At 39.7% G+C, this 23,255-nt stretch overlaps 2 protein-coding genes across 6 annotated transcripts in view; one reads left to right on the forward strand and one right to left on the reverse strand.

Annotated features, from left to right (window-relative positions):
- The window catches only part of ERP44 (endoplasmic reticulum protein 44), a 55,318-nt gene extending 48,347 nt beyond the window's left edge, over positions 1-6,971 (forward strand). The window contains exons 9-12 of the mRNA XM_040588894.1: positions 145-256; positions 709-850; positions 4,181-4,283; positions 6,379-6,971. Of these exons, the coding sequence (XP_040444828.1) occupies positions 145-256; positions 709-850; positions 4,181-4,283; positions 6,379-6,480 (459 nt within the window). The 3' untranslated portion in view covers positions 6,481-6,971. The remainder of the gene's footprint in view (positions 1-144; positions 257-708; positions 851-4,180; positions 4,284-6,378) is intronic.
- Positions 6,972-9,136: 2,165 nt separating this feature from the next.
- The window catches only part of STX17 (syntaxin 17), a 37,768-nt gene continuing 23,649 nt past the window's right edge, over positions 9,137-23,255 (reverse strand). For all 5 annotated transcript variants that reach the window (XM_040588898.1, XM_040588896.1, XM_040588895.1 and 2 more), the window contains 5 exons: positions 20,512-20,731; positions 14,992-15,110; positions 14,858-14,908; positions 12,730-12,816; positions 9,137-12,018 (listed from right to left, as the gene is read on the reverse strand). In XM_040588898.1, the coding sequence (XP_040444832.1) occupies positions 11,779-12,018; positions 12,730-12,816; positions 14,858-14,908; positions 14,992-15,110; positions 20,512-20,731 (717 nt within the window). In that variant the 3' untranslated portion in view covers positions 9,137-11,778. The remainder of the gene's footprint in view (positions 12,019-12,729; positions 12,817-14,857; positions 14,909-14,991; positions 15,111-20,511; positions 20,732-23,255) is intronic.

A 23,255-nucleotide genomic window follows, 5' to 3' on the forward strand; every position in this document is an offset into this window, starting at 1 on the left:
AAGTGTCAGCAGTTAACTTCCTTAAAAACAGTTAAACAGACAGGACTGAAGTAGAGATCTCACTGATTTTTGAAAATTGCTGGAGTCACTAAAGTGCCCTTAAGAAATGGAAGGAATAAGATTTGTCATTTGTTTTCTGTGCAGGAACTGACAGAAGAAGGCCTTCCTTTTCTCATACTTTTCCACATGAAAGATGACTTGGAGAGTTTAGAGAAATTCCAACAGGAGGTTGCACGACAGTTAATAAGTGAAAAAGGTTTGTAGGAACTCCTACTACTTGTTTTTACTGGTATAATTTTTTCAGGTGAACTCAGTAGAGTGGAAGCAGAGGCCAAACAGAATCCTAGCTTTAAAAAGCTTGAGACCAAACGGCTTTATGCACTTTTGACAGTGAGGACTGACTCCTCTAGAGATTATTAAAATAGATACACAATTTATTGGTAAGCAGCTGTTTCAGAAATCCTTTTTGTCTAAGTGACTTAATGCAGTTAGAGAAGATATTAACCAAAACTTAAGTTTGGATTGTGGCCAAAACCTCTTGAAGAAAATCCGTTATTTTGGTGGTGTTAGTTATTTAAATCTACTTTCAAGTTCTGCTTGTTTTATCTATTGAGTATTTCCACCTTTGTAATAGTTATGAGTGGTTAGGGTTTCAAGATAATAATAAAAAAATCTTAACATGGATTTTTGCCTGCTCACAATTTTAAGGTACAATAAACTTCCTCCATGCTGACTGTGATAAATTCAGGCACCCACTCCTCCACATTCAGAAGACTCCAGCAGACTGCCCTGTTATTGCCATTGATAGCTTTAGGCACATGTATGTCTTTCCAGACTTCAATGACTTGTCGTAAGTATTTTTCTTCGTGCATTTTAATTTGAGAAGAACAAAGGAAAAGATGTACTCGTATTTTAATCAGTACTATGGTAGGAAGATGAGTAAATCTGGGATAGGTAAGGCTGCCTGTGTATGGTTCGGTGTCAGCCTTAAAGCAATATGAATTGGTGTGAAGTCATTGTTTATACAGAGTTGCATTGCTTTACGCAAGAAGAGAAGCTTGCATTACAGTTTTAGATACTGCTGCTCTTTTATTTCAAAATTCTGCTATTTTCCATAGTAGTTAGGCATATGGAGTCTGGCATGGTATTTTTAGTGGTGATCTAGAGATATCAGTTAACTGTAAAAGGCTTAAAATACTACATGGAATGTTTAAGTGCTGTGTTATGCAATGATTACTGTAAAATGCACCACGTAAGAATTCCCAGCCTGCTGGCTTGCTTTTTCCTGCTGTGCAATTCCACCCTTCCTGCATTAGTCAAAACCTGGAAAGCTGGCATAGAAATGTTCTGTCTCCCCTGGTTCAGTTGAGGAGTGAGGATGTGTAAGTATTATTTTCAGGGGCTTTCAGCATGAGACAAACGCTCTGTCTTCAGGTTGTGTGTTGAACTCCAGTTTCTGCTTCAAAGGAGGTACCTGCATATACACTGCTTGTTAAGTCCTGGTTAGATGCTTAGGCTTTGAGACTTGAATTTTTGTCCATTCATACTTTTAAAAACTCAGGGTATTTAATTTTTGTCAGAGCCAAGGATTCAAAGTGCAAGCTTAGATTGCAATGTGAATGTAACCCCATGTCTAATTCTGCCATTCCAGGAGGCATTTTTCTACCTGAAATTTGACGTTTGGAAGGAGGGTTCAAACCTAGCTTCTCCCCATAATTCTCTACAGGCTTATTCTTAAAATGTAGTTTCTGTTTGATGGATCTCAAATAGTGCTTTTCCAATACCTAAAGTTATGTATGTTGAAATTCTAGTGACTATTTTTCTCCCTCTGTTCCCATTTCTTTGGAAGATCATATTCACTGCATGCACCAGCACTTTTTAAAAAAAAAAGGCGGGGGGGGGGGCGGTAATTGCATTCTGAAAGCACTTTTTATTACCATTTTTGAAATAGCCTTGAAATAAATTAATATTTCTTACAGGGGTAATAGAGATGTTTAGTTTAGACTTTCATGTTACCACAGAATCACAGAGTGGTTAGGGTAGAAGGAAACTCTGGAGATCTTCTAGTCCAGTGCCCCCTGCTCTAGAACAGGTTGCACAGAATCGTGTCCAGGCATGTTTTGAACGTCTCCAGAGGAGACTTCACAACCTTTGAACAGCCCGTTCCAGTGCTTCGTCACCCTCAAAGAAAAGAAGGTTCTTCCTCATATTCAGGTGGAACTTCTTCTGTTTCAGCGTGTGCCGGTTGCTCCCTGTCCTGTCACTGGGCACCGCTGAGAAGAGCCCGGCCCCGTCCTTCTGACACTCGCCCTTAAGATATTTGTAGACATTGATAAGATCCCCTCTTAGTCTCTCTTCTGCAGGCTACACAGGCCCAGCTCTCTCAGCCTTTCCCTGTGAGAGAGGTGCTCCAGTCCCCTCATCATCTTTACAGCTCTCCACTGGACCTTGTTATGTTTCTTAGGTGTTATGTTTCTGAAATTCATTACCAGTTTAATAACAGCTACTTGCATGTTTGTATACCAGTTGTTACATACAAATGAAGATGAGAGAGATACGTCAGGATTGGAGACAATTGCTTAATGATAAGTAATTATCCAGCCTTACTCTAGGAGATTGAGCTGATGCTTAGAAATACCTAACAGTTTGGAAACAAGGGGAGCTTGGAGCTCCTAGGGTGACATTGTTTTGTGTGTGTGTGGTTTGGATTTCTGTTTTGGTTTTTTGGTAGGGTTGGTTTTTGCTAGGTTTGTTTTTTGGTGTTTTTTTTTAATAACAGGTACAGTCTTAATTCTGAGAATTTCATCTTCCTGCAAGGATTTCTGCCACTTCAGTACATTTTCAGGACTCCTACAAACTGGCCCCAGACTGTCTCTTGTGATCTTAGTGCTGCCACCAACCAGTAGGGTTTGCATATGGCACTTTCACAACTGGCCCATTAAAAGATTCCTCTCTCTTTTAGGGAGTTGTCTTTTTGGAGAATAGCCACTTCATAGGCAAATGAGACCACCACTCAATATTTTGTCCTCATACTTTGGCCACTTGGCCCTATTCATCCTGCTGTTCCAGGCTGGAAATGATAGCCAGGAGTTGTTTGGTAGATCAGTTGTAGCTTCTCAGCAAGAACTGGCTGAGGTACAAGAGGCTGTAGGCACCAGATGCCCTTGCTGCGTTAGGAGAGGGGAGGAGGTTGGAGAGGAATGTCTCCGGCAGTGTGCCCGACCTAGAACAGGACAGGAGCCTGAGGTAAAGCAGGGAGCAGTGATTCTGCTGTCCCTACAACTGGGCTGGAATGATCCTTCTTCTCTCAGTCGGTACCAATTCCTGATCTGGGAGGGGAAGAGATCCCTCGAAGTACCACTGTAATACTGATGAGTTACAGACTTTGCTGTAGTGATACCCTCTGACTCTATATTAAGCTGTATTTTGTCCGTGGAGTTTTCTGATGATCTGCAACACTGCTGATAGCCCATCTGACCACACTGTGTCCCTTTTTCCTAAATTTAATAAGTGGTCTGATGAAATACTCCCTACAAAACCTGTCTCTGTTCATACATTTCCTTTTGATTGCATGCATAGTGCTCACATGTTTTTTTATCTCATCTTTAATGCTTGTTAGATCAGCTCCTTCATTTTAAGCTTTTTAGTCTATTTGATGTTTTACAAATAAAATTGGATGCTGTAGTTTAACATGTCTGCTGTGGGTGACAGTAGATGATCTCAGATTAGATTTACATTGATATCCTCTCGGTGCTTATCTCTAGTGTATATGCAGTTGCTCAGGCACTGGAGAGCCTTTCAAAGATGCTTTGTCAATACTGCTACCCAACTGTCATTTGTATCTGTAAACTGTGCATTTGGAACCTGCTGTTCCCTCTTACATTACGGTTAGTGGGGAGCTGAAGTGAGTATACAATGAAGTTATCGGCTAGTACCACTCTGTGGGAGTTATTGAAAAGATGAAATACTTGCTGTGTTCTCAAGAGACAGTGGAAAGAAAAAGAAGTTGGTAGGATACCTTAACAAGCCATTTGGCTTCCTGTCCTGTATTAATCACCTAAAAGTGGGCATAGTGTGCTAGATAAACAGAAGCTGGCTACTCTAAACAGTGCACTCTAAATCTTCTGTGTTCAGACTTAACTTGTAATAAATGTGTGTGTTTCTGTTGGATTTGTTCCAGAGTTCCAGGTAAACTGAAACAATTTGTACTAGACTTGCATTCTGGAAAATTGCATAGAGAGTTTCATCATGGCCCTGATCCAACTGATGTAGCACCTGGTCAGGTAAGGTTTCAACAAATATATTTAATCTGGCCATTTAATAAAGGCCTATTTTCACTCCTTGTCAGAGCTGTGCTTTCTAATACACATGCACTTTTAACTTTGGTCTCCTGAAAGAGAAATATGTTTATAGAAGCATAACATTGCTACTTCAGCTTCGCTCTTCCTTTGGGTAAAGGCAGGGACAGCATTAGGGGAACATATGGTACCCGTTTGCCTTGAATGAAACAGATCTTGGGCTAGATGGCTGTTCTGGGCTCATAGACCTGCTCTTGCGTTCTCCTGTGATTTCAGTGCAAAAACTGGTATGTCATAGATGCATAATTTCCCACACGATGCACTGTGAGAGGGTGCTTCTAAGGCAAAACATCCATTGATGGGAATGTTTTATATATTCATTCGTTGACACCAATCCAAGCAGGAGGCAGGTTATTAGAGCATGAACAAAAGATTGGTGAGTGGTAATGGGGCATATTACTTTCATTAATGCTGTTAACAGGTGGCATTAATAGTGGTCACAGGCTGAATTTGTCAGCTTGGATTCCTCACTGTTCTGCTCAAAGGTTGTCATGCTGTATGATTACATGCCTGGAAGTCATCCTGGAATCTCTTCAGGAACACAATTACTAGATTCTTCTCCAGACAAAACTCGGACAACATCAGTGCTTAGTTTAATCCAAGAAGCAGAAAAGAAAGGACATTACCAGCCCAGGTTCCCTCTGCCCAGCCCAGTCTTGCAGATGTGTCATGACCAGCCTTCTATCTTCTTGATACACCACTCAGTTCATATGCTTGTCAGGCTGAAAAGTGCAAATCTAACAGCCTGTCAGGCAACCTTCTCATTACCCTCTAAAAAAATAACTGTTTTAAAACACTTTTAAGTTATATGTTGCATTGTCTAGGCTCAGAGCCACGTTGGACCCAGAGATCTGGTGCCCTTGTGTTGGGTTGTCTTGGGCCATCCCAGAATCCATGGGTGAGGGGCAGAAATGATTTATTGCTACGGGCTCATTTTCCCTGGTCATCTGTAGGATGTGGCAAGGCTGGCACTGTGCTAAACCTTGTGAGTGCAGCCTCCTGTCGCCCTGCTCAAAGTTAAAAGATTTAAAAGTGTGAAAGCCCTGGAGGGCTTGCCTTGAGCCAGGAGAATGAATGCTTCTGAATGTTGTCATGACTGGCTGCGAAAACACAGGGGCTGAATTGTCTCAGTAGTCATTCCTTTAACTGGTAACTCCCTCAGGAATGTATTGAGCAACCGGAATTCAGGTCGGTATGAGGAGATGCAGAAAACAGGGCTGGAGCCTGAGGCGTAGGGCAGTCAGCTCGGAGCTGCACAGGCGCGTGTGGGAAGTTGCCATCGGGCAGCTGCGGTGTGGAGCAGGCTTGGCCAGCGAGGGGGGGAGCCTGCAGAGGCCCAGGATCCTGCTGCCTGTCTGGGCACAGGCTGGTTGCCTAGAGCTGCGGGCTTGCTCTTGTCTTCATTCTGCCTTGAAAAATGCGTGCAAAACCTGGGATGTTTATTTTCCCATCTCCATATGGCATCCTGCCATCTTGTGGAAGATGTGTATGCGTGTGCGATGGAAATACTGGCCTTAACTAAACTGGAGGCTGTCTTAGCTCATGTGCGTCCCTTGAATTGCATGTTTGTGTTTTGGGGTTTTTTTAGTTTCCGTAGAAAAGGAATTGTAGAATATTTTGGCAGCAATACCACTTCTGCCCTGGTGTATCTCAAAAACAAACACACAAACTAGAATACCTTGAAAGCAAGCAGTAGATAGACTCCAGCAAATACACAGTGGGTGCATTTGCAGTACTTTTAAGTCACTTGCACATAAACTTGTGCGCCCATTACCTTTGAGATGTGCCAGCGAAAGGAGTATCCTTAACTGATGGTGCTTATTTAATTAATGTATGTGTGTGTGTGTGTTCCACCTGCTTGGGACTTTACAGTGTGCCTTCCAAAAAAATCCCCCTCCGTTTGTGCAAATGCTGGACATCCGTGCACTCCCGTTATTAATACTAGAAGTTCATTTAATGGAGGTTGTTAATTATTCAAATGAGTCTAACAAGAAATTTTGCTGTTTGTTCTGTTTTTCAGCCAATTCAGGATTTAGCAAGCAGCCCACCAGAGAGCTCATTCCAGAAACTGGCACCCAGTGAACATAGGTACACCTTACTGAGGGAAAAAGATGAACTTTAAAAACTTGAATTAATCTTGCAAGCCTTTCAGACAGCAGCATTGACTTCTGTGTGGTGGAAATAGTAAACCTATATTTTCATAATTCTATGTGTATTTTTATTTTGAATAAACTGAAAAATAATTTTTTTCTCCCCAGGCTTGTAAATACATTTGTTTGGTGGGTCATTCTGTACAGCATCTTTCAAACAGTATGTTCCTAATGGTATTGTCAAATATCAGAGACCCATCCAGACTCTTGATCTAACTCTGTTCTGTAAAACTTTTATAATCCAAATGAAGGTATCCTTGCCAGAGACATGCTGTTAACTTGCACTATCCCATTAAATAGGACTTTTGGGTTGTTTTCTGTGTAACCTTGGTAGTATGTGCTTCTTCTTCTTCATGTGAACAGCTATCCTGGTAATCTATTTCTTTGTCACATTTTTCTCCAACTTAAAGAGGGTCTTCTATTCTGGATACTCGGGAGGGGAATAAATTAAAGTTTTACAGAATCTCGTGTGGTGCTTTACTGGGTGTTAATGTCTAAATGATTAAAAAAATTCTGACTATTAAAATACCAAGTGAGGAAAGGAAAGCTTGTTAGGATAATGGCTGTACTTTGAATGAAAGGGCTGTATTGACCTGCTCAAATTTCCTGGAATTATAAATATCGTTATATTATCCACATGGTTGTGTTAAAAGAACACGAATTTTGGAAACCCTTCAAAGTAGGAAAGGATTAGGGGTGGACTGCCATCTTAGTTTTGTCAGTCTTAAATTAATCTCTTTATGTATGTTAAAATTACTCGGTTTTTTCTTTTTCTTCTCTGGGTCCCTGCTTTCCTGGCAGACATTCACTTTCTGAGCAACCATTGTAGGTCTTCTCATACTCTTTTTCTCTGGCTTGTGCCTTATTTATTGCATACTCTTTGAATTCTGCTCTGAAGAAAGAATGCTGCTTTCCTTGTGGACTTCTCTGTTGTGCATAATACCAGAATGTGGGCTTTTCTCAATGCATCTTCAAGCTGCTTGGTGAGATGAACATATAGAAACCACAAGATGGAAAAAAATATGTTAATGTGGGGTGCGCTGCTTGACACGAATTAGTACTGGAATTGTGCAGTACACTAACTACAAAGAATCCAGGTCCATGACTTAGGCCTCCAAGGTTTAGTGTCCTCAGAAGCTTGTTCTTTGGATGGGTGGACTAACTGGGTTCATGTTGACTTCCGCGAGTGCCCCAGCCTCTGCAGTTCACAGCTCAGGATTCCTTTTGCCTCTCAGCCAGATGCCACCTATTCAGTTATTGACAGAAGACTAACATGATCTGGTGCAGCTGGGGCAGAAGTTGATCCCAAGAGAGCCTGCTGAACCAAGCCCCTGCAGCAACAGGTTACATGAGCTTTCTAGGGGCGATTCAAGGAAGACAGTCGCCGATACCAAGCAACACTAAGCTACGGTGGAGTAGATGCAGAATTGGTAGCTAGAAGTATTGCAAGATTTTGTTTACAAGCATGCTTTTTTGTTGGCTTTCTGAATCTGCATTTTGAAGTGCACGTTAAGTACTTGAAAACCAGGTCTTCTCCTGTCCTGTTCTCCATCTCATGCCAAATCAAGCATTTTTGGCAGTGTAGTCATACCCCGCTTCCAGCTGGAATCTAAAGATGTGAGCAGGGTATGGGTTTAAGACTGCCACTTGTTATCTGCAGGTGGTGCTACAGAACTACTGGAGTTGTTCAAGCACCTGACACTTTAGTCACTTCTTGCTTGGTGCCTACTAGTATTTATCCAGCTCCTCTGAGGTTCCCATTTTTCCTTGGATTCTTATTTATAAATGTCTAAACTTATCTTTCCGGAGAGAGATGCAGAGTGGCCGGTGCTTTCAGCTAGAAAGTGAGAGAGATGTTCAAACCCCCTCCACCGTTCCTTAATCCAGGTTTGCTTTTCTGAGTAAGGACTCATTCCCAGAGCTTTGGCATCCCAGCACTAGGTAGACAATTAGATGTAATAGTTCTATGACCGTTACGCACTGAAGTCATTTCATTGTGCATTCATTGGAGCTGGACCTGATTCTCCTGTGTTCTTGATGACCCTTGACCTGGCTGTACCAACTTCCGAGTGATTTTTCTATTTGCCAGCAGAAAGGTTGAACAGCTGAAGTCCAGGTATGCTTGCCTGACGTGATGTTGAGCATCACTTGAGCTTTTTAAGTATCTGATGATACAGAGAGTTTGCCTAGAGAGCAAGCGCTGGACAAAATGTGAGATGCGTTTCAAACTGATCCCTTCAACTCTGATCATCTACATCAGTGGTTTTAACCATTCAGTGCTCAGCTAACCACTCCATTCAGTACTTCTTGAGGCTTTCCTAGGAAGTTGTCAAAAATTTTAGTGTTATCCCCATAGCGAACAAAACCATGCCAGACTCCCCTTAAGGACTCCATTTCTGAACTGGTATATGCGTACAAGTTACTAGATGCATGCACCGCTTTAGGAAATTGTGTAATTTCAGTTAATGTAAGTATTTCAATAGCTGAAGTATGTGTTTGGTAATTTAATACAGGACTCAAATCTTGTTAATGCAGTTTTTTTAACAATATAAAATTTGTGAGGGATCAATCTTTTAGATGCTGAAAAGAAATAAAGTCCGACGTTCTCAGTAAATGCTACAACCAGTCTCATAGGCAAAAAGTTGTATTTGGTCTGAAAGAATTATTTTATCTCACATTGCTTCTGACTCACGTGCCTAGCAATTTAAATGCTAGTTTGGTTATTCAGATGCCCATGTTTCTTCACATATGTAAATAAACCACCTATTTAAAAAAAAATCATAGCTTAAATAATACTCTGCCAAGTCTAGTGCATACACCATGTTTTGAAATTGCTTCCTTAAAGACACAAGGAGGAAGAATAGTTTTTTGTGCTAGACATTTCATATAATGAGTGCATACTAAGCTGAATTCGTATAGGCTGCGGCAGGAATTCAGTTTTATGAATTTAGATTGTCCTGGCATTAGTCCAGAGGGAGAGGGTGGAGTCTGCAATGTCTCTGATGTGGCTGCTGTCATTTAAACACACGTGATTCTGAAGCATACAGTAGGAAAGCAGACAGGTTTTTAAAATCATACAAAGAAAAATCATACAAAGAATCAATCACAGTTTCTGATTAAGAACACTTTTTTTTTTCTTTCTTCCTTTAAATGTACAAATTACATATCAAAGGAATGAATAGCCTTAGTGTGAAGTTATTACAAGCTCGTAGATGCATTTAAAAAAACCTGCTTTTCGCCTGACTGGAGCAAAGGAGCTGAATTACTTAGGTCAAGTTTTCCACTCCAGCAGATTTTACAGATGTAGGCATTGTGGCTTTAACACATGGATTTTTGACAATGTTTGTGATTTCTTGTGAAAACTATTCTCGCATGTGTTGCTTCCCTGAGCCTCAGACCTACCTGAAGTAGACACAATGCTCTGACAGATACCGATTTCAATCATATTTTAAAAGTAATAGGAAGAACCATTCAGAAAAAGATGCTTGTGCTGTAACTAACAGTTGCTTACAGTGCCTCTAGGCAGAAAACCCTATCATCTGTCATTAGCAGACAGTTATTTCCAATGATGGTATCAAAGTACTGGTTACGAAAAGGGAGCTCTTCTATAGTATGCTTCCTCTTCTATAGTATGCTTCCTTATACAGCGTTCCCTGCTAGGGAGCCTTGTAACTGAACACTGACTTCAGTGTTCACCTAATAAAATCAGACTCAAGCAGAGCTCAGGATGAATTGAACAATCTAAAAACTTTAAAAAGCAGCCTCCCAACCTCAGCTCCTGTGCCCCCAAACAGTAGCAGCAGTAGTGTGGGAACTGTCCTGGAAGGATGGAGGTAGGACTAGGGGCTGATCAGCGGATTATGTGACGACAGTACAACTGTGACAGTAAAAACACATTAACCCTTCTGTATTTAACAATGGGAGTTTCAGAAGCAAAAGGCTTCTTAAGCAGTAAAATAAGGATGGTAAGAGTAACAGGCATCTGCTCTAAAAAAGCTAGCAAAAGCACTAATAGTATCTCACCCCACGCAGGCTCCACTGCATGTCCCAAAATCTTGAAAAGGCTGAGAAGCTATCAGTGGCTGGTGGAAGTGTGAGTGGAAGCAGAAGTTTTGGAATGGAACGGTACGCAAGAGGTGTGCAGCTGACCCAGGCAAGCCTGGTTTACTTACTCTAAACAGTATCAGGTTGACATTTTCAAAACAGCCCCACCATCTGGGGATGTCAGCTGACACTGGCACCATTGCACGGCCCCGGCCCCGCTGCTTCACCGTCCTTTGACCTGGTGCCTAAATGCCACCCTTGAGGGATAAAAAAAAGACTATTGAGAGAGTGGGCCTCGCTGCAGCACTGCCTTCCAGGGAAGCTATAGAGCTCTCCCACCACAGCACTGTTGGTGGAGAGCAAAGGCCAAGGCAATATCTATCAGCAAGCACTGCTTAAGCTGAGGCTTCAGGTTCGAAAGGCTAGATAGAGCCCGGCACGTCACCTGTATGGTTCTCAGGACAAGCCAAGTAGTTGAACAGCCGTGGAGAATTATTAATCTCCACTAGCATTCCTGCGGGGTTGCTGCTTAAACTGTTGAATTCTTAACTACACTTTGAGCAAGACGTTCACAAATTTAAAATAAATAAAAAAGGTACCTGAAAAAGGGGAAAAGCTGCTTATGATGCTGTTCTGATCTGGCTGATGGAGGCAGATATGGGATACATGTAGGGGGTTTTTCCATATTAGTCCCCACCATTTTCACCTCTTACGGCAGCTAATGCTTCCCTGTGCGTTACTGAACAGGCATAGCCAGTCATACCCTGGGGGTACACACAGGAGCAGCTTGGGAATCCAGATAAATGAAAGTACTATGACCATGAAAGACACACGGAGCATATCTCCTTTTCTTTGGAGCACTATAATAAAAGCTCCAGCTTCTGGGTGGCGTTCATGGGAAAGCACTAGGGTTCTCCAGATACCTCTCTTTGTATTGTCTGCAAGACACTTTGTGCAAATTTGGCATGAAGCACCTGTCACCCATCTTAACAGCTGTGCATATAATACACCTAAGAATTTTCATAATAAAAGTCACCCGTACAATTTCTAAAGGACTGATGTCACCACATCTGAAGACAAATTCTGACATAACTGTTTGACCCCTCCCAAGTAACAGCACTTATCAAAATTCACACAGCTCAGCCCTGTATTTAAAGCATAAGGCTGCATGTCTGTCATTAGCGCAGCTACTACACTTTTGTTCCTAGTCATAATGAATTTATACTTCAGCTGGATTTTTTGGCACTTTGGTGAGAAAGCTCTGGACAGCTAGAACAGACCTGCTCGATCATTTTCTTTTTTCTTCTTTGTATTAATTTTCCACCTGTGAAACCCAAAATCCCGCCACCAAGTGCAGCTGCAATTCCTGCTACTTTGAAGCCTGCGAGGAGACCAATAGGACCCCCCACCACTCCACCAATGACTGCACCTGCCACAGGAAGGGCTGCCAGCTTGTATTTTGCAGCCTGTAAAGGGGAAAAGAAAGCAAGAGTTAGAATACTTGCCTGTGGAGATGTGTGTTTTCCCCTTATTGCTCTCAGCAATGACTTAAAGCTCAGTGATAAACTTTACAAATTAGTATTTAAAAAAAGATGATCTCCTATCCCACATACATGACAGAACATAGTAAAAACAAGTCAAAATTGAGCTGTCTCATGTATGCAGTTGTGAACCAGGTCCCTTTTCCATGGTTCTGGCTGATTATATACACTATTTATTACTTTGTTGCCATCACAAAGTCAATGAGAAACTGAGAAAATGCTCACTGTTCAGTAACATGCCTGAATCAAGGTTTGTGGCTTATTAGCAACTATCACTGACATCTACATAGAATGGGACTGAAATTGTATGTTATCATCAACCTGTTGTTTTACACTTATTTCATTCTTGTGACCCAATCGTTGAATGTGCTTGTCTTTGCAGATAAACCAAAGCAGCATCAGAATAGCATTACAAAAATGAAATTTTTTTTTATTTCCTAGTAGTCTGGATGTGGCAGAAAATTACAAGGAAGATTGATTTTTTTTTTTTTTCCCCTGCTACCTGTGAGTCATTTCTTTCTTATTTCCTTAATTGCTGGCTCCCTCAGCATTAAAGACGGCAGATCAATTGGGTTAATACAGAGGATTGCTGGGAGGCAGAGTACCATTGATTCACCAGCAGGAGCAGATCCCTACCTTTCCCAAGTTTTTGGTTCCCTCTTTAACATTCACAGCAGCACTGTTGACATGGTCTTCAATCCTGTCAATCTTCTCCTGCTGAGACTAGATGCAAAGGAATTAGGAGTGAGGTAACCTGCTGGGAAGCAGCAGTGAGCCAATACACACCATTTTAATGCCTGTAATCAGGGCCCCACAGCCACTTTCATCTGCTACACACTGCAGCCGTGCAGCCTTAATGGTGGTTCATTAATAGCATCTGATAAACTGGGCTGAAACTACAAACTTACTTAAAAAAATCGTAACTATTAAGTAATAATAGTGTGGGTATTATACAATGTGTTGCTGCAGTTACAGAAAACAACCGAAAATATGGATTTCTACATCTTTTTTCTGAACAGACGAACTCACATTCCAAAGGGAAAAATAATCCAAACTGGCCTTTTTGTTTCCTATTGAGTTTCAAATTTTAAAAAAATAATTCTATAAAGAGCATTTATAAGATCAGTACCAACATACAAAACTGCACTAAGAAATCTAAATAGAAGTGTTTATGACATTATAAAACACAGGCTTAACTTTACAAATAGAGTAGTGACAGTACTGAAAATATACTTGATGTTACTCTGCATTTCACCGTTTGATTTTACAAAAATGTTCCATCCTTTCTCCAAATGCCGTCAGATTCCCCTGCAGTCTCTCAGAAAACACTGGAGCAGAAGATAAAGGGGTTTGGGGGTTTGTTTGTTCTTATTTTAATCTCAGCAGTTCCCAGACTGTTTTATGTCACAAAATAATGACATTTAAGCTGAAAATAAAAGGCATTCTTAACTTTTTTGTCTTTCTAATTCAGAAACTGCTCAATCTGCCAGCTCTGGTACCTTCACTTGTATCCAGTCCACACACTTTAGATGCTTGCTGTTATATCTAATGATGGTTGGGTCTGAAATCCAGGAAGTCCTGGGAACAGGAACCCCCTCCTTTTTAGCTAAAGCTGCTAACATTTAGGCTACTGAATAAAAATTTTTGCAGTCCCTCTCCTGTCTAATGAAATCTTAAGTCTTTTTTTCTGTATATGTGAAGCAGCACATATTCAGCAGAAAGGATAAAAGCTAGCTTATCTATCCCAACTAATCCGATAGCAAGGAGATGAAAGAACTCTCCTAGGAGATGAGAACTGTGGCTTTGAATTCCCAGTGGCCCAGGAAGAACTAAATATTGGGAACTGAGTGTGGATGATGAAGACCTTTTGGCAGCTTTGTGACAGCAGAGAAAAGGTGTGATAAAAGGTGAAGGAAACCTAAGACTTTTCTAGTACTCCTGAATAGGCAAGAAAAAGTACTTGAGAAACACCCAACCTGTGCGGTGAAGGCCATCGTCACCATTAGGATTAGAAATTGTACATACGAATAGCACTTGTGGAGAAGTCTGCGGTCAATACTGTAGAGCTTCTGGCCAAGGACACTGGCTAGAATATCAGTAGTTGCTCTGGTGACAAGAACTTAGGAGCAATTACCAGCACTAGTGCTGAAACAGAAGACTATTGCCTTCTCAAAAAATTACCTTGACAGCCTCAATCAACAGGAGAGCCACAAAGCCACTTGTAGCAATGAGTCACTCATGTAGGGAAAGAAAAGCTGTTAGTTTTCTAACCAGATGGGGCAGCCGAGTAGTTAAAATAATGCTTTTGAACATTTCTCTTCTGTTGACACTTAAAAATCAAAATAAAACCTTTCACCTTACTGCTAGACAACGTGATGTAAACATTATATGCATCACCTACTACTTTGGAAAGTATTTAACGTACAGTCTTTGAAACTATAGGTGTATTTACCATGGGTCCCAAGCAGCAAAGACAGCACCCTCACGCAGGCATCTCAGCTCACTGTGGGGAAACTGCTCTGCCTCTGCTGGCACTTTCCTGAAGTTCCTAACAGTGACTAGGATTTTATAGTCTTAAATACTGGACTGAAAATTCAGTTAATGCTATTCTGCTATTCTGATTTTTTGGTAAGTGATACCAGCTCAGTCTGAGTTCAGGCTACGGACAGAAGTACTGCTCATCTTTTTTTCCCCCAACTAGGAGTTACCCGTTCGCCCTCCTTTTGTACAAGACTCTAAGACAGAATGCAGAATTAATACTTACGCTGACTAAGACAGAAAAATCAGTCACCAACTGGCTAAGCTGAATCAAGTCCTACAAGTAAGAAACAAATGTTACTTTGTAATAGTTGCTAAAAACACAAGCACCAATACGGCAGTGAAGGCATTCCAACATACCTCTTCTAAATTTTCCCAGGACTCAGCTGCATTTTCTTCCTGAGGTATTTCAGGAAGGCGGGAGTAGATCTGGATTAAACTTTGGGAGCCATCCTTCACTTCCATGTTATATGAAGTTTCTGAATGAGAAATACGATGTTTATAAATAAATGCACTGAATCAGAATGCAGGTGATGTGCAAAGTTTCTCGCTCTTAATCTTTCTCAAGGCTAAATCAGTATTTAATCTAATTCAAGCCAAACAGCAGCCCTGAAAATGCTAATATAGGGAAAAGTCTTACTCACAGCACCAGACAGTTTCTTAAAAGGAAGTTATTGCCAAAGACATGAATTACTTTCTATCAGCATGCTTTCACAATCAGTTCTGAGAATTATATTAAATTATACTTCTGACTTCAAGGAGTTAGTTAATTTTGTATCAACCGAGCTAAGAAAACTGAGCTTGGGACAAAAACTTTTCATTTACATCCAACACACAAAACCACTGTATTTCCAAAACTGAACAGACAGTTACTCATTTTATGATTGATTATTATGCTACCAGCTTGATTTTCAGCCATTTGGGACTAAAAGAAGCTGCAGGAAAAGGCTTTAGAAGTAGTGAAAACCAAGTAACGTGCTTCCCAGCATTCAGTGCTGGATCCAGCTGGGTAACGGTACTGTGAGGATGGCAAATATTAGCAGCTCTGTGGTGTAATGGAGATATTCTCAAGTACCGTCCTTTCTAAATCACCTGGACTGAATGCAGAAGACATTAGGACAAAGTATGGTGGAAAAAATGGGGAATGATAGACAGCTGGGTGGCATAGGGGAGAGCAGATACATGAACAGACGTACACATACCTCCTCCAGTCAAAGAGCCCAGTCTTGAGCCACTACAGATGTAATGGCCATGTGTGTAATGACAGACAAGTAATTAAGTGGTAATAAAGTAGAACAACACGTTTGGCTTATCACAGCAAGGATTAAAGAACAGCTTGAGAGCATGAAAAGCAGACTGGAGAACGTATGTATATAAACAGTGCGAAGATCATGTTAATTTAGACAACTTTGGTTTCTGATGGAAGACAGCTACTTTAGCATGACACTGATGTTTCCTTCCTTGAGGGTAGTATCAAGAGAAAGCTTAATATGGGAAAGACTGGTTAGAGATGTCCAACAATACTAAAATGTAAATACTGCATTAAAATCTTGAGAAACAATGAATGTACAAAGGTACTACAATAATATTATATAACTGTTACTACAACAGATACAAACAATGGAAAAATCATTTAAAAATTCAGTAATACTGCATGTTTATTCATGGAAATAAGATAAAATAAAAACTATGCATTTTCATAACATTTGTCCATTTCTCAACATTTTTATCCCAGTATCTCAAAACACATGAAGGACTTAATCTTCCTACTCTCACATCAATGGAAGTCAACATCAATGAAGCTGATATTCAGCCGTAATTACTAAATAAGCAGAATATCAATGATGGAGTAAGTAAGTTGGGGGTTTATTTCAGGCTTCCTTTTCTTTCTGATTATTTCTACCCCTTTTCCTTTAAGAATCCAGACACGGAAGGCACTTCCCCTTCTGCAATCATCACCTGCTCCAGGACATATTTTGGTTTATAACATCAGATTAACTGATGTTGTATACTCAGTTCTAAAATATTACTTTTCTCTTTTCAACATAATTAATCATATATTCAAATGTGTGGATTTTTGGAGAAACCAATTCTGCTACATATTCTGACACTTAGCATTGGGTTTGAGTTTATTCCATTTCAATTCTCCAAAACCCTATTTCAAAATCAAGTTTCTTCTGCCAAGAGAAGTGTACTCTTCCCTAATCAGCCACATGCATGCTATAGTTGGCTGAAAGTAAAATACAATTCAAAAGAAAATAAAAAAGCTCACTAAGCAAAATTGCCTCCTCACAAATTACATTCCTTACTCTGGTCTGTCCTTAACAATGTATACTGACCTACTATAGAAACACACATCCTTCAAAGTACGGAAATGATACTGTAGTTTTGCATGACACATTCAAGAGAACTTAAAATTCTTTTTAATTTTTTTAAACTTTTTTTAAAAAAGATTTAAAATGTAGGTTTACAATGTTATTGTTTTCTAATAACTAAAAATTAGTGGGGGAAAAATCCTCAAGAAAATCCTTTACTCACTTCAAAAAACTAAAGTAAAGAACAAGAAGGGTAAGAGAAGGTGCAGTCACACTTGGCCTGTAAGTTTGAGTAAGAAATTTATATTCACTAGTTCATGTTTTATCAAGTCTTAACCAATTTTAATAGAACTGAGAATAGAAGTGGCTCCAGCGGTTCCCTTACAGCATCTCCACAGAAATGCAGTAATACAAAACACCTCTGCAGATTTCATAGAGCAGCTTCACACCTCATTACACTCAAGATAAAAATCTAATGCTCTGGAAGATTCAATATGTTGCTTCTAAAAGATTTTAGTAATTTTAAGAGTGGAGTCTCACCTTTTGTTAATATTTGTTTAAAATGCAATTAAATTCCATTTCTATTGGACCTCAGCTGAGGATGGTGAAGGGGGGAAGGGACTACATCGTATCACTGATGCCTTCTAAATGGGCCATTTGAATTTGTAAACTCCTTCCTTCTCTACCAGATGGGAAGCAACAAGCTACAAAGAATGGGCATGGTGAAGCTCCTTTGATTAAGATCAGCCGCCAAGATTTGCTTTCAGGACTGTAGCCTCTAAGCACAAAAGAACAGGCAATATATTGCATCTGTGTTAGCAATTCAAGACAGCTGCTTTCACAGGCAGGCAAACTTGAAAAAAAAAATCTGTTTAATTGTATTTAGTTGTCTGCCTGTCTGTATGTTTCACTTTAAATGGGGTGAATTACTTCCGAATTCTTGAGCAGACTTGCAGGAGCGTGTCATTCCAGTAATATCTTTCTGTTCTCATCCCGATCTTTCTGATCAATTTGTCTTTCTGAAGTGCTGTTATGCTCAATGTCCTCCATACTTTCAAGGTATTTCAGATTTAAAAAGCAGTCCTGTTCTTTGAAATTAAACTCTAGTTCCCATTTACGACCTATGTAACTGTTAGAAAAGCAATAAGCCAGGACAAGGCCTTTCCAATGAAATGCCAGAATGCATTGAGGACAACTGCAGAAAGTTACCAAAAGAAGAGATATTTTAAATTTAGTTTTAATCGTAACAGAGAAGATCTCTCAAAGAGCCTGAAAGAAATGGCTACTATGCATGAAGGGGATCAGTGAATAACAGAGCTCACTATTGTAAAACTCAGAGTAGAAGATGGAAGACAATGAGCTCCCCCAAAAGAGGTACCAACAAATGCAACAAACTGATTAACTATGGGGAAGAAGTTCCTAAAGGATAAAGGATTGCAGAAGAGCTGGCAGACACTAATAAAACAGGCTATGCTGAAGATGACAGCAAATTGTCCTGATGCAGAGGAAAACATTTATGGCTTCAGCAAAAGCTCTTCAATGCCCTGGATACCAAGAATTTGACAATTAAGATGAGTACGAGGTATAATAGAAGCATGGGAAGTCAGTATCAGAAAGACTGGGACACGTAAATTGCAACTACTAAGGGGTATAAATGGTACCAAGAAAGTGTCTGCGAATGCTTTTGAAGTTACAGGAAGACAAAGGAAGGATAAGTGCATTGCTAGGTAAAGAAAGAAAAGATAGATGACTAGGAGAAAGATTAAGTCAGTCTTTATACAAATGGGTAGCTGTAATTAGGTACTTCATGCAATTAACTTAGACAAGAAAGAAAAAAAGGGACAGGGTGAAACAGGTTAAAAATATTTTGATGAGCTAGATCTACTCAAGTCCTGAGGTTCCAATGAAATCCATTCTAGGGCATTAAAAAACAGTTCAAGCATTTTTCTGAGAACTTGAATAAGGGGGTCCCAGAGGACTGCAAGAGAATAGAATCAGTTATCGTCCTTTTTTGGAGGGGAAGAAGAATGCAGCAAATACCCAGATTTCAAAACCCACAAAGATATAAGGACAAACTACTGACCAATCAACTGTAAGATGCTGAAGGTGTTGAAAAAATCCAGATTCATATGCCAGAAGCTAACTCAGTCTATTTTATTGGCCTGAAGCTAACTCAGTCTATTTTATTGGCCTGGTAAGAAGAAAGATATTTTTTATGATGAGGGTGATGAGACACTTGAACAGGCTGCCCAGAGGAGCTGTGGATGCCCCATCCCCGGCTGTATTCAAGGCCAGGCTGGATGGGGCTTTGAGCAAGCTGGTCTGGTGGAAGGTGCCCCTGCCCACTTCAGGAGGGCTGGACTACATGGTATTTACAAGTCCCTTCCAACCCAAACTGTTCTGTGATTCTGTATTTGGTGTATATTGATGTTCATAAGGCTTTCTGATACTACTGCACATGACATTCCTGAAAGCCAGCCCAGTCTTCAAATCTACTTTTCTTTTCTCCCTATTTGACCATTAGACTCGCTAGCTTATTAATCACACTTGAAAGACTTCTTGTAGTTCTTTATGTAGCAATAAGAAGGGTAATGAAATCAAATTTGATAGCAGATTCTTCTACAATGCTGCTGACTGAGGACACTTCTAATGTTAAGATACATGAAATTTTCAAACAATTTTAAACAATATGTATTGTTTAAATTAAGGCTCTGATTTTAAGAGTCTTAAAAACAAGCTCTGGGCAGCCTCTTCAAGTGCTGCTAGTGCAGCAATCAATCTAATTACTGTTATGTGGAAGGATTTAATCCTGATGTAACCAACTTTCTCACAGATCATTAGCAGCAAACATGAGCTGGTACTAGGGCATAATAAGGGCTTCCCCTGAAGATGGAATGGTAGAACAAAGAATGAAGGACACACTGTACAGAAAGGAGGGAAGAACAGCAAACATTTCTGGCTTGTAGCGCATTACAGTTCAAAATCTTTTATTTAAATGGATTTATACTGTTTCCTGCTTTCTTGTCAGTTATCAAGTTAAAATGCTAGAGGAAGAGATGTTCTCCTTTATATAGAAACTTGCTCCTCTTTTCCATGTATTTCAGCAGTGGCATAATATATCACCTGTCATATAAAAATTGTTTTCTTCTTGATGTTGCAAGCACTAATTCAATGAAAATGGCCTAAATGATTACTTGCACATGTTCAAGTGCTTGGGGTGGGGGGGGGGGTGGGGAAGAAGTCAAGCTATCGTGAAACATGAATGTAAGTATTCTGCTTCCTATGAACAGTCTCCTATTTCAAGATCCAAGGCTACGGGATCCTTCTCATGGAAGGCCACAGCTATTTAATTTGTTAAGACATTTAATTAGGGAATTCTTCACTTATTGAAACTCAGTCATAAGTCATGAGAAAAGTGTGGTGTAGGGAAGAAATCCACTTCTTGATTAATAATTATTAATCAACTGAAATCTCATTTGTTTACTTCATTTATATCTGGTCAAAGAAACTGCAAACTGGATACAATGATATAGATATGACAGATACAGAAATTAAATTCTACTACCTCCTCCTACAGTTGCAGATCTGGTTAAAGAGGCATCCTCCTGTCCTTCAAGTTGCCTTTTAAGTTCTTCTGCAGATTCAGAATGGAGCTGCAGGAAATCTTTTATGGCAAATGAAGCTTCGTCTTTCACAGGTTTTATCATTCTCTGCAGAACTGGGATGTCTTCTTGTCGGACTCGCAAACACAGTTTTTCCATCTCTCTCATATTGGCACGAAGTTGCTGTAACATTAAGAGTTACTTTGTAGCTCACTATGTAAGAGCACCAGGACCTTCAGTGGTTGGGAAGCAACTATCATCTTGATTATCTTTAAATAATCATAAAAAGTGCCATTTCTAAGCTTTAATAAACTAAGACCAAAAAAAAAGCCTCAGAAGTCCCAGGCTTCAAGCAATCCCCATGTTCCAGGTCACTTCTCCTCTCCACCCATTTTCTTTTCCATACTCTATTGTTTGACTGCAGCTGGGTCACCTGTCAAAGATGCCCCTGATCACTGTAAAAGCCCGTGCCTCCAGTAACACAGCGAACCCTCCCCTGAACCCATCCTGGGACTCCCAGACCCTGTGATTTTGTGACCCAGTGCTATTCCCTGGTCTTTTTACAGTGCTTTTGCAGAAGAGTCACCCTATAAATCATAAAGCACTCTGCAGAGAAGGGGCTTATCCTTACTTAAGGTAGCTCAACCTAAAGATGATCCCTTCTGAGTAAATGACCCACCTCCACCTCTTCCTAAGGCAGGGGACAGTCCTGTAGCCAACAACGATACTGAGCAAGACAGCAATTAGTCACCTCAACCAGAGCTCAACACTGTCCATAGAGGAAGGCATCTGCACGTCCAAGCACTTCTTACTTGGAGGTGCCACTACATCATAACCAGCTCACTTAAGTCCATTGTATTTTTAGTATTTGCTTGTGCTTGTGAGTTCACTCGGTTTTCCATCTATTAAAAAAAAAAATGGGGGCGGCAGCTCCCAACACAGCAGTCCCTAAACAGTGCAATGAAGCATCACTGGAACATACTGAATCTTTCTGGACACGGCCTGCTTTCCATAAGGGAAACTAAGCTAGCTGCCGCGGGATAATAAGAACCAAAGATCAAGGAAGAGATGGTACCTGTTATCTTCTCTGGCAAACTAATTTATCCACAGTATCAGCCAACCACAAAAGAAGGGAGAAATATCTTTGAAGCCATTCCCATAAATATTTTTATTTATTTTTATTGCTGTCAGTTTTATACTTTATCCACTTCTCCAACAAAGAAGTCAGTCTGTTTTATTTTGGGTTTCAATTAAAAGTATTTAACTAATTAATTCAGTATGTAATTATTTAAGTTATTTCAGTGTCTGTGATCAATTTAGGCCTTCGCCAAAATATTTACACAAGTCGCAACAAATTAAAATAATATCCAAATAAAGTGATTGCTTCTCAAAATTTGCTTTTTTAAATAATAAATAACTGCTGTGATTATGGCACTTCAGGATACTATTACTCACAACCCCCAACTAGCCCAACACTATTATTTGCATTTTGTAAAGAGAACTTCAGGGACAAAGGAGAGGACCACTTTTTTTTGCAATATTTATCTTCCTTTTCCAGAAGGATGAATGTATTTGTTTGATTGGAATATCAAATATAATAAAAGAGAGAAATATTTCTTTTAGTTACAAGAGTTTTGAGAAGATATAAACTATTCACAACCAGCAAGAAGAGTCTGTGCGTGGGCATCTCCTGTGAGATAAATTTCTGTCTACAGCTAAAATAGAGGGGGGTTTTATTGCCTAGGCTTTTAAAATCTAAAAATGCACACCACCTTTTCTACAGATTAAAAGAAGAAATTTATAGTTTAAATTACGCCCCTTCTTAAAAACAAGAGGTTTTATCTAACTATATAAAAAAGTAATAAAAACAATATTCATTGCATTACATTATAAGGTGATGTAATAAATCATATTGTTTATTGCACTGTTTACCAACTGTTTTGAAAATTCTTCTCACAGCAGAACAAAAGAATGGATTAACACCAGTGAGTGGTTAGAAAAAGAAAGGTTTTCTTCAGTAATGCAAACCAGGAGCAGGTAATGCTTTCGAAAGGCAATATTGCTTACCTGGAAAAGCAGGAACTAAATGGAACTTTTTTTCTTTACATAGACTAGTAGAATTAATTTACCATGTATAAAGAAATAGTAGAAATATAATTAGAGAAGGAGGAAATTGATTCAACAACAAATGAAAGTAACACTGCCCAAGCCATATTAGGCAACCAAAGAAAGAACTACTGATTCACAAAAATCATTTGTCAAATTATTAAGAGGATATTCTACTGTATGCTTAAATTAGAAGTACTACTAGCCAAGTTAAGCTGTATTATATAAAGCTAATCCCAGGTAAAAATACTGATTAACGATAAAAAAATCAGATACAAAAAGTAAGTTTGTAAGATGTTGAACTGAATTAGAAACACGGTGCCTTATTTTCCTCATACATTTGTCATCTTAATCTACCTTGCTCTTCCTATTATCTTCCTTCCATGGCCTGTCTGTAACCGCTGAAAATGGGAGAATGTCACCACTGTCATAGTCCACCACATGCCAAAATTCTCGGTTTACAAAACCTTGGAATTTCATTTAAAAGACAAAATGGGACTATCTACACACAACATTTAATTATCTATTTCATAATAATTATATGCAGGGGACCAAGTGAAGTTGATCCTGCTTTTTGTTTCAGGAAACAAAATTATTATTA

The sequence above is a fragment of the Falco naumanni genome, chromosome 3 (assembly GCF_017639655.2).
Source record: "Falco naumanni isolate bFalNau1 chromosome 3, bFalNau1.pat, whole genome shotgun sequence".
Taxonomy (NCBI): Eukaryota; Metazoa; Chordata; class Aves; order Falconiformes; family Falconidae; genus Falco; species Falco naumanni.